The sequence below is a fragment of the Homarus americanus genome, unplaced genomic scaffold (genome assembly GCF_018991925.1).
Source record: "Homarus americanus isolate GMGI-L3 unplaced genomic scaffold, GMGI_Hamer_2.0 scaffold41027, whole genome shotgun sequence".
Lineage (NCBI taxonomy): Eukaryota > Metazoa > Arthropoda > Malacostraca > Decapoda > Nephropidae > Homarus > Homarus americanus.
The window spans coordinates 1,042,804-1,057,038 of NW_024745073.1; the positions used below are offsets into that span (position 1 = coordinate 1,042,804).

A 14,235-nucleotide genomic window follows, 5' to 3' on the forward strand; every position below is an offset into this window, starting at 1 on the left:
TTTGCTGTATATGCAAAATGTATAAAAAAAGGTGTAGAAAAAACTGCCGTTGACACAGTGTTGATAGTTTTAGACGACCTCTAGCATGTAGCAGGAAGCTCCCATATCGGTGAACACTGAACTTGTTCTTTTGCGGAAGTGACAGTAGTGTAGGACCGATTGGTCAAGCTGGTGCTTGTGTAGTGACGTCAGCAGACACACAGGGGCGCCACAACACTCGCATAGTTGACCCAGCTGGTCTCGCCCACAATAATTTGTCTATACTTGGTTACTTCCCTAATCTCTGAAACATTTGTCAGCTTACTAGCCTGTGGGGGTGGTTGATTAATGTTATCTGCCAGACTGCTTCTGCACCATACGTTGACGGTGGAGAGGTTTGGCAGGTAATGCCCAGGTCACAATAGGCTCATATTGTAGAATTAATGAGCATCGGCACGACAGTGTCAACACCTAGACCATACCCTAGCTTTGACAAGGGAGGACGTGTCCTTGCCGCATTTTTTTGTCCGTGTCTGTTAGAACCTCCTTGAAAAAGATTAGGCCAGAACTGCAAGCAAAATTACTTCTCTTAGCAGTTTAGAATATCACATGAGGGAAACACGTGAATGTTGGCCACCAAATTGTTTTACTTGATAATGTAAATACTGTACTGAAAATCTTACTGAAGGTTTGTTTATGTGAAGTTTCAGTCTTTATTTACTAGTACCGTATATTAGTATACAGCATTGGGAGCTGTGCTCATTTCACACACATGTGAGGACTAAAATTATCAACTGCAGTTTAATAATAATAATAAATAATTAACGGTTTATTGAAAAATTTCTGCAGCCCGAAGGCTGAAAATATACATTGGACACAAATGACTTAAGAACATAAGAATGGAGGAAACTGCAGCGGGCCTAGTGACCCATACTGGGCAGTCCCGTTTCTACCCAACCCCTATTGCTCATATGAGCATCCAACCTATGTTTGAAGCTATCCAGCGTATTCGAGTTAATGATGATATTTGGTAACTTGTTCCATTCATCCACTACTATTTCCAAACCAGTGTTTACCCATTTCACACCGAAATCTAAATTTGTCTAATTTAAAACCGTTGTTGCGAGTTCGCTCCATGTTGGATAATTTGAGTACCTTTGTAATATCCCCTTTGTTTAACCCTGACTTCCATTTATACACCTCTATCATGTTGCCCCTCACTCTACGTCTCTCGAGGGAGTGCAAATTAAGATGCTTTAACCTGTCTCTACTCAAGGTTCCTAATGCCCGGGATTAGTCTTGTCATTCTCCTCTGGATTCTTTCCAAGGATTCTATATCCATTCTGTAATACGGTGACCAGAACTGAACTGCGTAATCCAGGTGAGGTCTCACAAGCGCTAGATATAATTTTAAGATGACATCGCTAGTCTTGTAACTAACACTCCTTTGTATGAACCCAAGTACTTTACTAGCCTTGTTACAAGCAAAAACACATTGTTTACTTGGCTTAAGATTCCTACTTATTACTCCTAAATCTCTCTCGCAGTCGGATTCCACAATGGCATCGTTGTTCATCTGGTAACTGGTTTCCCTTTTTACATCTCCTATACTGAGTACTTTACATTCGTCCACATTGAATTTCATCTGCCATTTTTCCGACCATTCGGAAAATTTGTTTAGATCTTCCTGGAGTTTTGGAGAGTCCTTGTCAGATTTAATTACACGTCCTATTTTAGTGTCATCAGCAAATTTACTTAGGTTGCTGTCTATGCCGATATCTATGTCGTTTATGTATATAATAAATAATAATGGTCCAAGTACTGAGCCTTGGGGAACTCCACTAGTAACGTTGCTCCAATGCGATTTAGTGCCGTTTATGCTCACTCGCTGTTTCCTGTCCCGTAACCACACCCTAATCCATTTAAGGATATTACCTTTGATGCCATGCGCTTCTACCTTTCTAATTAGTCTTTCTTGGGGGACTCTGTCAAAGGCTTTGCTAAAATCGAGATATACCACATCATAATTGTGCCCCTCGTTCACCGATTCAAAAACTGATGAAAAGAATGTTAATAGATTAGTTAGACATGAACGCCCGCTTGTGAAGCCATGTTGGGAATCATTGATCAACTTGTGCTTCTCCAGGTGGTTTCGAATAGAGTTTGAAATGATTGATTCTAGTAATTTGCCTACTATTGACGTTAGACTGATTGGGCGGTAGTTAGAGGATATTACATTCGCTATCCTCCAGGATTCTGGTACTACACCTGTTTTTAAGGACATGTTAAACAACTTTGCTAAGGGCATACTAAGCTCTTCCTTATATTCCTTTAATACTCTGGCAAATATCTCATCGGGACCAGGTGACTTATTAGGCTTCATTTTGTCTATTTGCTTATTAACATCATTAATAGTCACTACTATCTCGCTTAATTTGTTTTCTTCACTATCTCTCAATAGAGTCAGAGCCTCGGGTATCATCTTTAAATTTTCGGTGGTGAAAACTGTTGAAAAATATTTATTCAGATTATTGCTCATTTCTCCATCGTTATCAGTTAGCTCGCCGGTATCTGACTGTATTGGTCCAATCTTATCTCGTGTTTTAGTTTGATACATTTGGTAGAATCCTTTGGGGTTTGTCTTCGTCGTCCCTTGCTATCTTCAGTTCATTATCCCTCTTTGCTTTTCTTATCTCGGTCTTAACCCTACCGGCCAATACCTTATAATACTCCTGGAGGTAAATTTTGCCACGGTTTATCCTTCTACCTGTAGCCTTCCTTTGCCCAATAATGTTCTTTAAATAATTATTTATCCATTTAGGGTCATTGTTGTCTGATCTGAGTTTTTTGTATGGTATGTTCTGCCTTTGTGCATGAAGTAACTCATTATTTAAATTGTCGTGGAACTCGGCAATCTCAGATCTCGTTATCAGGTCGGTGTCATCTGTCAGGTTCACGCCCAAGCACGACACCCCCTCTCTCAGCTGCCTCTTTAAACTATCAAAGTTTGCCCTTCTGAAATCTGGGACTTTAATGGAATTTTCCTTGCGTCTGACCTGAAATTCTAACTGGAATCTAATTTATTTGTGATCGCTGTTTGCAAGTTCGTTCCCTACCTCGACATTGCTTATGAGGTTTTCTCTGTTTGACAGAACTAAGTCGAGTGTATTATTACCCCGGGTGGGTTCGGTTATATGTTGACTTGGGAAACAGTCCTGGATCGTTTCGAGGAAGTCCTCTGACACTGAGTTACCCATAAGGTCAGTCCAATCTATTTGGCCAAGGTTAAAATCGCCTACTATACAGACTTTGTTGTGTATGGAAGACCTTTGCTTTTCATCCCAGATAAGTCGCTCGTTAACTCTATCAAGATTGGGAGGTCTATATATTACTCCTATGATTAATTTTTCCCTGTCGTCAATTAATTCTATCCAAATTGTTTCTGTATTCTGCTCATTTTTATTTCCTTATTTATTTCACACTTCAGATTATCCCTGACATAGATTGCTACTCCGCCTCCTTTCCTGGTCTGCCTATCGGTATGGAACAATTTGTAACCCGCAATTTGGTATTCGACCGGCAACTCTAGGTTGATCCATGTTTCAGTGAATGTTATTATATCGATTTTTTCGGTACATACCAAGGGCCTAATATCATCCATTTTGTTTCTCATACTTCTACTGTTCGCTTAGTAGACATTTAAGTGTTCTGAGTCCTCTCTTTACCACGTTTAGGTTTTAACTCCCTGTCTAATTTAGTTTTGTCATCATTCCTAACACTATTTCCCTGTAATCTTTCACTTTGTTTACCCGCTCGCACTGCAGTCTCCTCCACCCCCGTGCCCATATGTTCCCCTAGCAGTTTAAAGGCTTCGATATCCTTTGAACTGCCCTCTCGAGAGACCCAGCCAGGGTTGCCACCCATCCCTAGACAGGTGCACCCCATCCCTAGCATAAAGGTCCCTTCTGCCATAGAAGTTGTCCCAGTTGTCAATGAATGGGACTGATATTGACTTATTACATACATTGGTGGTCTAACAAAAACCTTCATTAGAGAAAGGTGAAGGAACATACAGCAGAATAATGTAGGTGTTGAACAGCAATCACGTAGTGTAGTAACCCCCTCCCAGATGGTGTTAGGAGGGACCTCACGTGGTGTAGTAATTCCCTCACAGATGGTGTTATGAGGGACCTCACGTAGTGTAACTCCCTCCCAGATGGTGTTAGGAGGGACCTCACGTGGTGTAGTAGTTCCCTCACAGATGGTGTTATGAGGGACCTCACGTGGTGTAGTAATTCCCTCACAGATGGTGTTATGAGGGGCATGACGTGGTGTAGTAATTCCCTCACAGATGGTGTTATGAGGGGCCTCACGTGGTGTACGAATTCCCTCACAGATGGTGTTATGACGGGCCTGATGTGTAGTAATTCCCTCACAGATGGTGTTATGAGGGGCCTCACGTGGTGTACGAATTCCCTCACAGGTGGTGTTATGAGGGGTCTGATGTGTAGTAATTCCCTCACAGATGGTGTTATGAGGGGCATGACGTGGTGTAGTAATTCCCTCACAGATGGTGTTATGGGGGGCCTCACGTGGTGTACGAATTCCCTCACAGATGGTGTTATGAGGGGCCTGACGTGTAGTAATTCTTTCACAGATGGTGTTATGAGGGGCATTTTGTGGTGTAGGAATTCCCTCACAAATGGTGTTATATGAGTGAGGTTTGGTCCCAGGCCTTCCTATCGTAGGCGGATTAACTTATTGCTGGTTGTTGTTGGGTCTCACGGGCAGTTGTCACTGGGTACTTGGGACCTCACTGTGTGAAAATTAACTTTGGTACGACTCGGCTGTTACTGTTGAGTTGTTTTCACTGACTGAAGCACTGTTCACCTCTGTTCAACACTGGTTCCATTCCTTTCCTAAATGAAATTGTAACTTCTGGCGAGAACTTGTTGATATTCCGGTGGGGAGGAGGGTTCAGGGGAGGGAGTTGGTATGGGCCAACATAACAGTTGACCTGGCTGCTCCCAGAGGAGCGCCAGGTACGTCTTGACCCTTCGGTGGTCAATGATGTAGTTTAAGTGGTGATTATGAGCTTGTTGAGAAAGCATGTAATGATTTGTCTCTAGCCAGAGAGAGAGAGAGAGTGAGTGAGTGAGTGAGTGAGTGAGTGAGTGAGTGAGTTACAAAGACAGGTACAATTTTGCCCTGTGTGAGGCGTTGTCTGATCTCGCTTGACACTGAGGGTGCTATCACTCCCACACAGGACGGAGGTTCATTCATACACAAGAGGAGATACGAGAGTTAGTCATATTCCTTAGTGTCATATTAATTATAGGTGAGGACTAATGAGTGTGGACTAGCAAATTTAGGATAAACTGCCAGAATATCTTCAAGGGCTCTTGACTGAATATAGTAGTTACAGGGTTCATGATACAATGTGCCAGGCGGTCTGAACTCTTTGGCAATGTTGCATATTATATTGGTCAATAGTATACTTTAAAGGTTTATCATTATCACAAAGTTTACATGCGGAGTGTTGTGGTATGGGTACAGCCTCACTAACTTGCCAGATGTGCCTATAGTCTAGCCTAATTCTGGCTTTAACTACATCACATTGTCTTTGTGCTTGTCACAAAATTTGTCATTTGCTAATGCAATAACTACAGTATCAGGTCTCAGTGCATTTCTTAATTCTTCTAGTTCAGAGTTCATGATTTTAACTTACATGATTTTTAAGTACAGCATAGGATAGGCCAAGGTCATGGTCTAAATTTTCTGTTGCATGTCTCATTGGGTCTCGTTGGCTAATGATGAACACTCATGTTTCCTAATTCCAACATGGGGCTGAACTCAAAAGTTCAGTACGAAGGTGGTGGTTCTTAAATATCACATACAGTACAGGTACCTCTAACGACTGGCCATTCATTAATTACAAAGCACTTTGGGAGTCGCAGAATATCACACCACCTCCATTTACCTTTAGGTAGTCCAATGGCTAGATAGATTCCCATAAGTTGAAATATGTTGAAGGAAATCTACCATGATGTCATGGTGAAACCAACCCTCCTTCCATTGGACGGTGAGAATTTCGATCACAGGACTTCAAACACATCCAACGAAGGCCATGTGGATGTCAATGCTCAAGGATTCTGGATGTGGGGACAGTGAGCCTTTATTGATATCAGGATTTTAGATCCCATGGCTGCATGTCACTGTAACCTAGCTCTCGATGCTGCAAGACAGGAGGAATGAGAATGACTAGAACAGGGAATATTGGTTGAGAATTCTGAATGTTGATCAAGGCAGCTTCACTCTGGTGTTCACAACCTTTGGTGGGATGGGACCAAGTGCAAGATGGTTGTATGCAAGACTCGCGGAGGTGTTATGTGAACAGAAGCAGCAGCCTGGTTGAGATGTCGACTGTCCTCTCTACTTAGGTCTGCATTGCTTTGCCTCAGGGAATGAGATCTTTGGCCCCAAAGCCGACAATGACCATAGACATTGACTATGAGGCAACAGTCACTGAATGTTGCATAGATTTGTGTCTCGACTAACTCAACACAGCAGCTAGGGTAGCTACTTTTGTATTAGGATATTAAATTTTAAGGAAATAAAATGGCAGCGAAGGTGTGGCTATTGGGAGAGGCTGGAGGACATGTGTAGAAAAAAAAATAGTAGCGTGTGTGAGTGTGTAAGTGAATTATGGAGAATGTAGAACACAAAGTGATGGATGTACAGTACAGGTGAAAGGAGGGTGAAGGTCACTGATAACACTACAGTATACCATTAGCTGTAGATTAGATTGCTTAAACATGGCCAAGGACAATTGGTACAAACCTGAATATGGGACCCATTACTTTCATTCTACAGGGTGTTAAAAATTTTTTTTGTATACTACCTTAAATTTTTTTGTTTTTTGAATGTTTGTATGGCAACAGCAACAATGTCCTCACTTTTGGGTGATCTTGTACATCAACAAGTGAGAATAACGGTGCTGTTGCAATATAGCATTCACGTTATTGACAAAAAAATCAGTAAGGTAGTGTGTATAGTTGTAATGTATACACATTGAGATGCCCTGTACTATTTTATGAACACTGGTTCTGCAGAGTTGGAAGATAAGGAAAATCTATTATGTTTTAATATTTTACAGTGATTCACAAGGATGTGGTGAATCCCAAAAAATGGACTGGGTTATGTTTACATTACATTTAGTGACCGGACAAGTGGATAATTAAGAGTGGTGTTCTTTTAGGAAAGTAAAAAATTGAACAAAGTATGGTAATAAAATGTTGAATATTACACTTCTTGTGTAGTGGGGACTTTCAAGATTGGTTACTTTAGTGTGTAAGTTCTTTTGTATGATGATTATGAAGAGGTTTTACCATCAAAAGAAAGTGGGCAGGAACAAGAATATACCCGTGGAGAGGTGCGGCAGCAATGGTAAATAATGTTTATAGTAAGATAATTTAAAAATGAACAGTAATGCCATTAGAATCCTAAAAATTATCCCGATGAAAGAGGAAAGATTCTTAGAAGTAGACAGAGCTAATTTAAGAGTGTTCAGTGGCCACAGGGAAATCCTCATTGTCATTGTAGTTGCACTGCTAATGGTGGTCACAGTATTGTGTTGGATTGACATTTACTGTTGCATTCAATTTGTGTATATTTACCATTGCTTCACGCCGGGTGAGTCATGTCTCCAAGCTGAAGAACACCTAAGAGCGTTACCAGGACAACAGCATTGTGACACCTATTTTATCTCGTTGATTTCATGGCAGCACCATTGTATATCATGTACTGAACCATATAATTTGTTTGGATATCTCTCACTATTCTTAATCAAAGGCTGTGTTATTGTTCTTCTATATGTAAAAGCGATATTGGTTTTAGCACATCTCTTCAACTTCTCTGTTACAGTATTCCACATTTGATCAAAGCAGAAAAAATTACCATTTCTTGCTTCCACATGAACAGGGGAATAGTAAATGGTCAAAATGTTTTGTTGTACATATTCCTCAAGAATAACATATCGCAACTTTTTTCATCTTTGTGTGGTGTATTAATAAATTCTTCTCTCAACAGATGTGAGGCAGCATGTCTAAGGATGCATACTACCAGTTTGGACCACCAGGCGGTAAACCTGTGGATGGGCTAAACCTTCCTTCCTTCCCAACAACATCCTATTGGTACAATGCCCACTCCTCTGTTGGGAGCTCTTTCTACTCTAACACTGAAACCACTGGAACTCCTCCATTCAAGGGACAGCAACGTGTTGATGCCAAATTATCAGAAAATGAAAGAGAACCTTTGGAATGGTGGACAGATGGCATATGCTTAGGCAATCAACCAAAAAATTTTGATGGCCAGTATTGGGGAGGACATGCAACTGAACGAGGGTATGCACCACCAAATGATCAGAGTGAGGTTGGGTCAGAATTTGAACCATCTGATCAGCCATTAGTACTACTAAGTTGCAACGCTGCTGACTGCCAGGAGGGTTATAGCAGTCCAGAGTTTATGAGTACTGTGGACATTCCCAGACATGAGCTGGATGAAAGTTCGTTATGCTCAGATTCCGTCAGCAGCCAGGAATACTCGCCAGCTAGCAGCAACAGTAATTCTGTAATCAATAAAAAGCATAGTCCAGAACCACCAACAGTTGCAGATGAACACAAAAGGAGTCAGAAGAGACAGAAAAAGGAGGCCAAAGAGAAGGCCAAGGAAGACAAAAGATGTGGAGTGTGTGGTGATGCAGCAAGAAGTATGCACTTTGGAGGGATGGCATGTGACTCGTGTAAAGCATTTTTCAGACGGTCTGTGCAGAGTGGTGCCTACAAAAGTTTCCAGTGTCCTGAAAACAAAACTTGTCCCATCTCAAAGCAGAACAGGAAAGTCTGTCAGTATTGTAGGTGAGTAATGTGACCTACAGTCATGGGGGTCCACAGGAGGCAAGGGGACATTTGCCCCTGGAAAATAAAAAATTTGAAAAAATTACATGGAAAATACAAAATGAATAAAATAACAAACATTTCTCAACAGTTCATTCAGTTAGAGCAGGTTACTACTCTTGGAACAGGAATTGGAGCCGTCGGGGATCTCTTCCGAAATTGTCAATGATGTCTTCACACGTCGAATTCAGGATAACATTGCCCCCCCCTGCATTTTTTTCTGTGGACGCCCATGCCTACAGTCCAAGTTAAACTGATCTGCTAGAATGCTCATAATACTGCTATTTCAGAAGAATGCCTCTAGTTTCCTAAGTATATTACTTAATTATTATATTTAACAGACTGAAGAATGAAAGTATTTTAAATAATGGCTTTGAAAGCATTTACAAATTTTAACGAGTTTCAAGGAATGACATTCACGGATGTTTTCATCAAGAGCTGTTGCCTACACAAATAATTGACTGATTTATTTTAACCCATAATTTCATTGTTAAAGGCTGTTTAAATATTAATGGCCAATTTAAGACTGCAGTTACAGTACTGAGCATAAATGTAAGATAAAAATCTGATACAGTATACTGGATATTTTTCCAGCATAGTTTTAGTGGAAAACATTGTTTTAAACAGAAGATATAAAAGGCCTCAAGCACCGGACTCAGGTGTAGCATCCAATGCAGTAATCACTATAGTGCAGTTTTTCCCAGCTGAGAAAAAATACCCCACTCCCTCTCCCAGAATTACAGATGATAGGCTGTTTCAAATCTGTCCAATTTCGTCCTGAAGTAATGATTTATTTCTAAAGAAGTTTATTCATGAGTGTTGGGATGACCGTTTCTGACGAGAAAGATATTTAGCTAAATTATATAAAGATACATACATTCATTATTTCAAACATGAGCATGTAGGAAGTTTATCAGAAGTATTATATACAGTACATAAATTAACTGGTAAACTTTGGGAGCAAATTGATGCTTTCTGAGGATGCATTTAATATACAGGTATACAGTACTTAGTTTTACCCACAATGAGACATGTTAAGTCTAATTACATATCAATATTACTACATAATGCAAAAACTAACATTTTAAACGATCGGAACCACATTGAAATATTACATGGCCCCTTGAAAATTGGTGGACGAGTTTGACAGACTGGAGAGCTTGGCCACCTAACCGTCAGCAAAGGCAGGAAATATGAAGTGGTTCTCAGTCATATTTCCCACCTCTGCTGATGGCTGTGTAATATTTCAATGTGATTCTGATCTTTAAAAATGTTTGTTTTTGCATCATATAGTACTACCTATACATAATTTGTCTTGGTATGCTTTATTGTGGGTACAAATATGCACGTACAGTATACATGTACCTGTATATTAAATGCGTCCTCCGAAAGCATGAATTTGCAACCAGTTTACAGCTAATTCACGTATAATATTTCTGATAAACTTCCTACGTGCTTATGCTTGAAATAATGAATATATGTATCTTTATATAATTTAGCTTAACGACCATCCCAATGATTATAAATAAACTCATTTAGAAATACATCATTACTTCAGGATGAAATCGGACAGATTTGCAACAGCCAATCAGCTGTAACTCTTGAGGAGGGGGCGTGGTATCTTTTCTCAGCTGGTGGTTTATTGTGTATTCATTAAGTAATTTCACACACATGTACTAAGTCATATTTTTCTTTTGTCAGGTTTAAGAAAAGTCAAGAGAATGGTATGGAAATCAACTGGGTGATGTCAGAAACTGACCGCATGGTGCTCTGGAAGAACAGGCTAGCCAAACAGCGCCACGTCCAAGAAGAGAAGATTAAGGAAGAAGTTTACGGAGATTTGCCACGATCATTGAACCCTAAGGAAGCAGATGTATTGAGGAATCTCGTTGCTCTTCAGGAGTCAACATTTAAATCCATTCCTTACCCAGAGGACTGTTATGGTGACAGCATAGAAGCATTAGCAAACCTTTTTGTGTGTATATGTAAAAAATTAGGGATGTTCTATTACAAAGTTGAAGACTTTCAAGACGTTTGTAAGATAGACCAGTCCCTTTTATTGAAGAATGGGATTGGCATGTCAATATACCTCCATGGTGCCTATATGTATGATTATGAAAATGAAATGTGGCCCTCAGATTGTAATAAAGAAGCTTTGAAGATTCCACCTATCTCCATGACCACCCTTCGAAAGTTTACAGTTCTGCCTGAGGCTTTTGATGCCATTATGAAATTCTACAACAAATATGCTAAAGAGCTGAAAGATGAAATCCTTTTAGTACTAATTTGTTTAATTGCATTCTTTCAGCCAGATGATCCACAGTTTCAGAATCCTCAAAAGATTCAGGAGATTCAGCTAAAATACCTGGAACTTCTCCGACGTTACCTAAAAGCTAAAGAAGGTGATATTGGTGTGAAGATTACTTTTCCAAAGCTTCTTGTTGGACTTGCAGATGTTAAGGAGATACTGGAATTTCATAGTAAAGTAGACATCAAACCAACAATAAACCACCAGAAGATCTCTACACACTCAACTGTAAAGAACCAAATGTTGGCAGTGAGTGAATTATTTAAAAAGGCTTCTCAAGGACTGCTTCCAGAATTTGCATCCGTTTTAGCCGTCTCAGAAAAAAGGCAGCCTCTATGGCAATGCACTTCTGCTGTTGGAAGAAGAAAGCGGCAGAGTACAAGTGTTGTTGTTCATGGAGAACAATTTTACCATCCTCAAACTAATAAAATATTTGGTGCTGACCCAAGAACTGATACGATTATCACTAATCCAATGGAGCAAATAGATCAGTTTATAAGGAAACATAAGTTACCCAGTGTACAAATTAATGAGGTTATAGAATACAAAGACAATTATGGAAGTTCGAAAGATTACAAAAGAAGACTGTTAGATATAGAACCGGAAAGAACAACAAACATGGGTGATCAATGTCATTCAGACAGACAATTGCAACTTGTGCCAAAAGACAAAAATGGGGTGTATAATCAGCCTGATTCAGTGGACAAGAAGAAAGCAGTTGAAGTTTTGTGTGATATCTTGCAACATATCTCATGTGCTGATAATGAAGACCTTATTCAGTCATTAAAGCAAAACTTGTCACCACACCTCTTGACAAGTCTAGCTCAAAAGTTGTCACCTTAGCAGAACTGTAGATGTAATGGTTACTTTTAAACTTTTGGTGACATTCTTTAAAAAAAAAAATGTGAAATATGCTACAAATGTAATTTGAAATTATAATAGGCTGTAATGTATTTAAGTTTAAATGTGATGAAATTAATAGCCAGTGTCTTCTACAAAGTAGCATTGATTGTGTTATGGTTGTCACTCGGGTCACTTGTACTCATGTACCTGCTTTAATATCACTTTAGTCTCGGTTTTGTACATGACTTACTTCTGTTGCATTTAAAGAGTTTGTGATGCACATAATTTATTGCACGCTTCTTTATCCAAATAAAATATCGGACAGCTATATAGACTGGTTAAATTTTTCAGCCATGAATACATATTTAGGAATTACTGATTTTAAAATAAGTGTTCAATTCATTATTACTGATAGGTGTCATTGAATATATGTTGTCTCCAAAACTTGTGCGTGCTCTCTCTCTCTCTCTCTCTATTTACTTACTTTTTTCTATTTAAAATAATATTTTCTTTTGTATCTTGGCTAAGGCATCTCTCACAATTGGTATAAATTTATATTTTAATGCTACCATGTGGTTTGGACCACAATTGTGATAACAAGTCTGGTTGTAGTTTTTTTTTATTTCTAAGTCACATTAGAGTACAGGTTATGGTAATTCTGGTAACAAAGCCCCTTTAAGGAGTTAATAATAACAAAAAGAATACTTACATACTCCAACAAGAATACAGTGCCAATCAGAAAGAAGCGTGCAACTCAAAACAAAGCACATGTCCCTCGCCAGTCAGCTGTGGCTGTAGAACAAAGATGATAACATCAAAGTCTAATTATACCAAGTCAATGCACTTTAAGTCAAAATCATCCTTCATAGCACATGACGGCATCTGACCTGCAGCCTAGGAGGGAGGGGGGGGTGTGTTGGTCCAAGGTGGGACATCAGTTGGCTGTTGTGGTGCAAAGGTCTATGACAATGCCTGATAAATGCATATAAAATTACAGACTACATGATACGAGTTTGATATTTCATCGATTTCCAAAGGAGGAAAAATTGGATTTTATCGTGCATGCAGCAAATATAGGGTGAACAGGTGGATGGGCAATACTTGAGAATCATTGGCAGGTTTAAATTTAAATTCCCTTTAGTCTAACTTTCGGCCAGGAAACCAGAGGTGGAGAGACAAGTACCTATTTATTGCTTGAAACTGTTGTATAGCCTTGTCATCTGTATTATATCTAGTGGCTATATTCCTTCTCTCTGCCCCATAGCTATCCCATACGCTTATGATTACTCAATTGCTTTTACACTGATATTGGTAGCAAAATTATACGAGTACAGTGGTTCCTCGATTAATAAACGGTCCAATTCACGAAATTTTGATTAACGAATTCGCTTTCATAAGGATTTTCAGTTCGATTAACGAACAAAACTTCGATTAATGAACAAAACTTCGATTAACAAAATCCTTACGAGAAACACGCTTTGTTGTGCGCATCAGCTGATCGGCCAGTCCGCCAATACAGCAATTGGTTCTATGTTTACATTCGTTTCCAGTGGAGTATATATCAAGAAAGTTGGTCTCTTGAATATTTCTGCATTTTTTATATTAAAATTATTGGTCATTCTGAAATTTAGTTAACATATTGATATATACAGTACAGGGAACAGATTTTGTGCGCCCATCAGCTGACTGAATCACCCACCAACGCTTCTCAGTTTAACTTTGAATATTTTTGCATTTTTACATTAAAATTATTGGTCATTCTGAAATTTAGTTAACATATTGATAATATACAGTGCAGAAATTATGAAACATGAAGAAGGCATTAGAACCAATGCACTCCGTAAAGATATGGCATGTCATCTACTGCCTCTACAATCAGCCGTTTGATATGTGAACAAAGCTGCCGGCGACATACACACCTCAAAGTAACTTAAAATACAGCATTCTATTGTTTTTTTTATTTATTATTGTACAGTATACTGTCCAGTACAGTACTGTATTTAGTTTATATTTAATGTCTTGTTAATTCTATTACCTGTATACAGTACTTTGTATGTATACTTTTTCTGTGAGTTGAAACCAATTACCCAATACCCCATTGAAATAATAGATTCAGTTATCGAAATTTTCGGTTAACGAATGACTGTGGAA

At 39.2% G+C, this 14,235-nt stretch overlaps 1 protein-coding gene across 6 annotated transcripts in view; it reads left to right on the plus strand.

Annotated features, from left to right (window-relative positions):
* Positions 1-12,414, plus strand: part of LOC121878351 (peroxisome proliferator-activated receptor alpha-like) — a 38,075-nt gene extending 25,661 nt beyond the window's left edge. For all 6 annotated transcript variants that reach the window (XM_042384524.1, XM_042384525.1, XM_042384523.1 and 3 more), the window contains 2 exons: positions 8,068-8,894; positions 10,635-12,414. In XM_042384524.1, coding sequence (XP_042240458.1) covers positions 8,080-8,894; positions 10,635-12,084 — 2,265 coding nt within the window. In that variant the 5' untranslated portion in view covers positions 8,068-8,079 and the 3' untranslated portion in view covers positions 12,085-12,414. The remainder of the gene's footprint in view (positions 1-8,067; positions 8,895-10,634) is intronic.
* Positions 12,415-14,235: the final 1,821 nt, after the last annotated feature.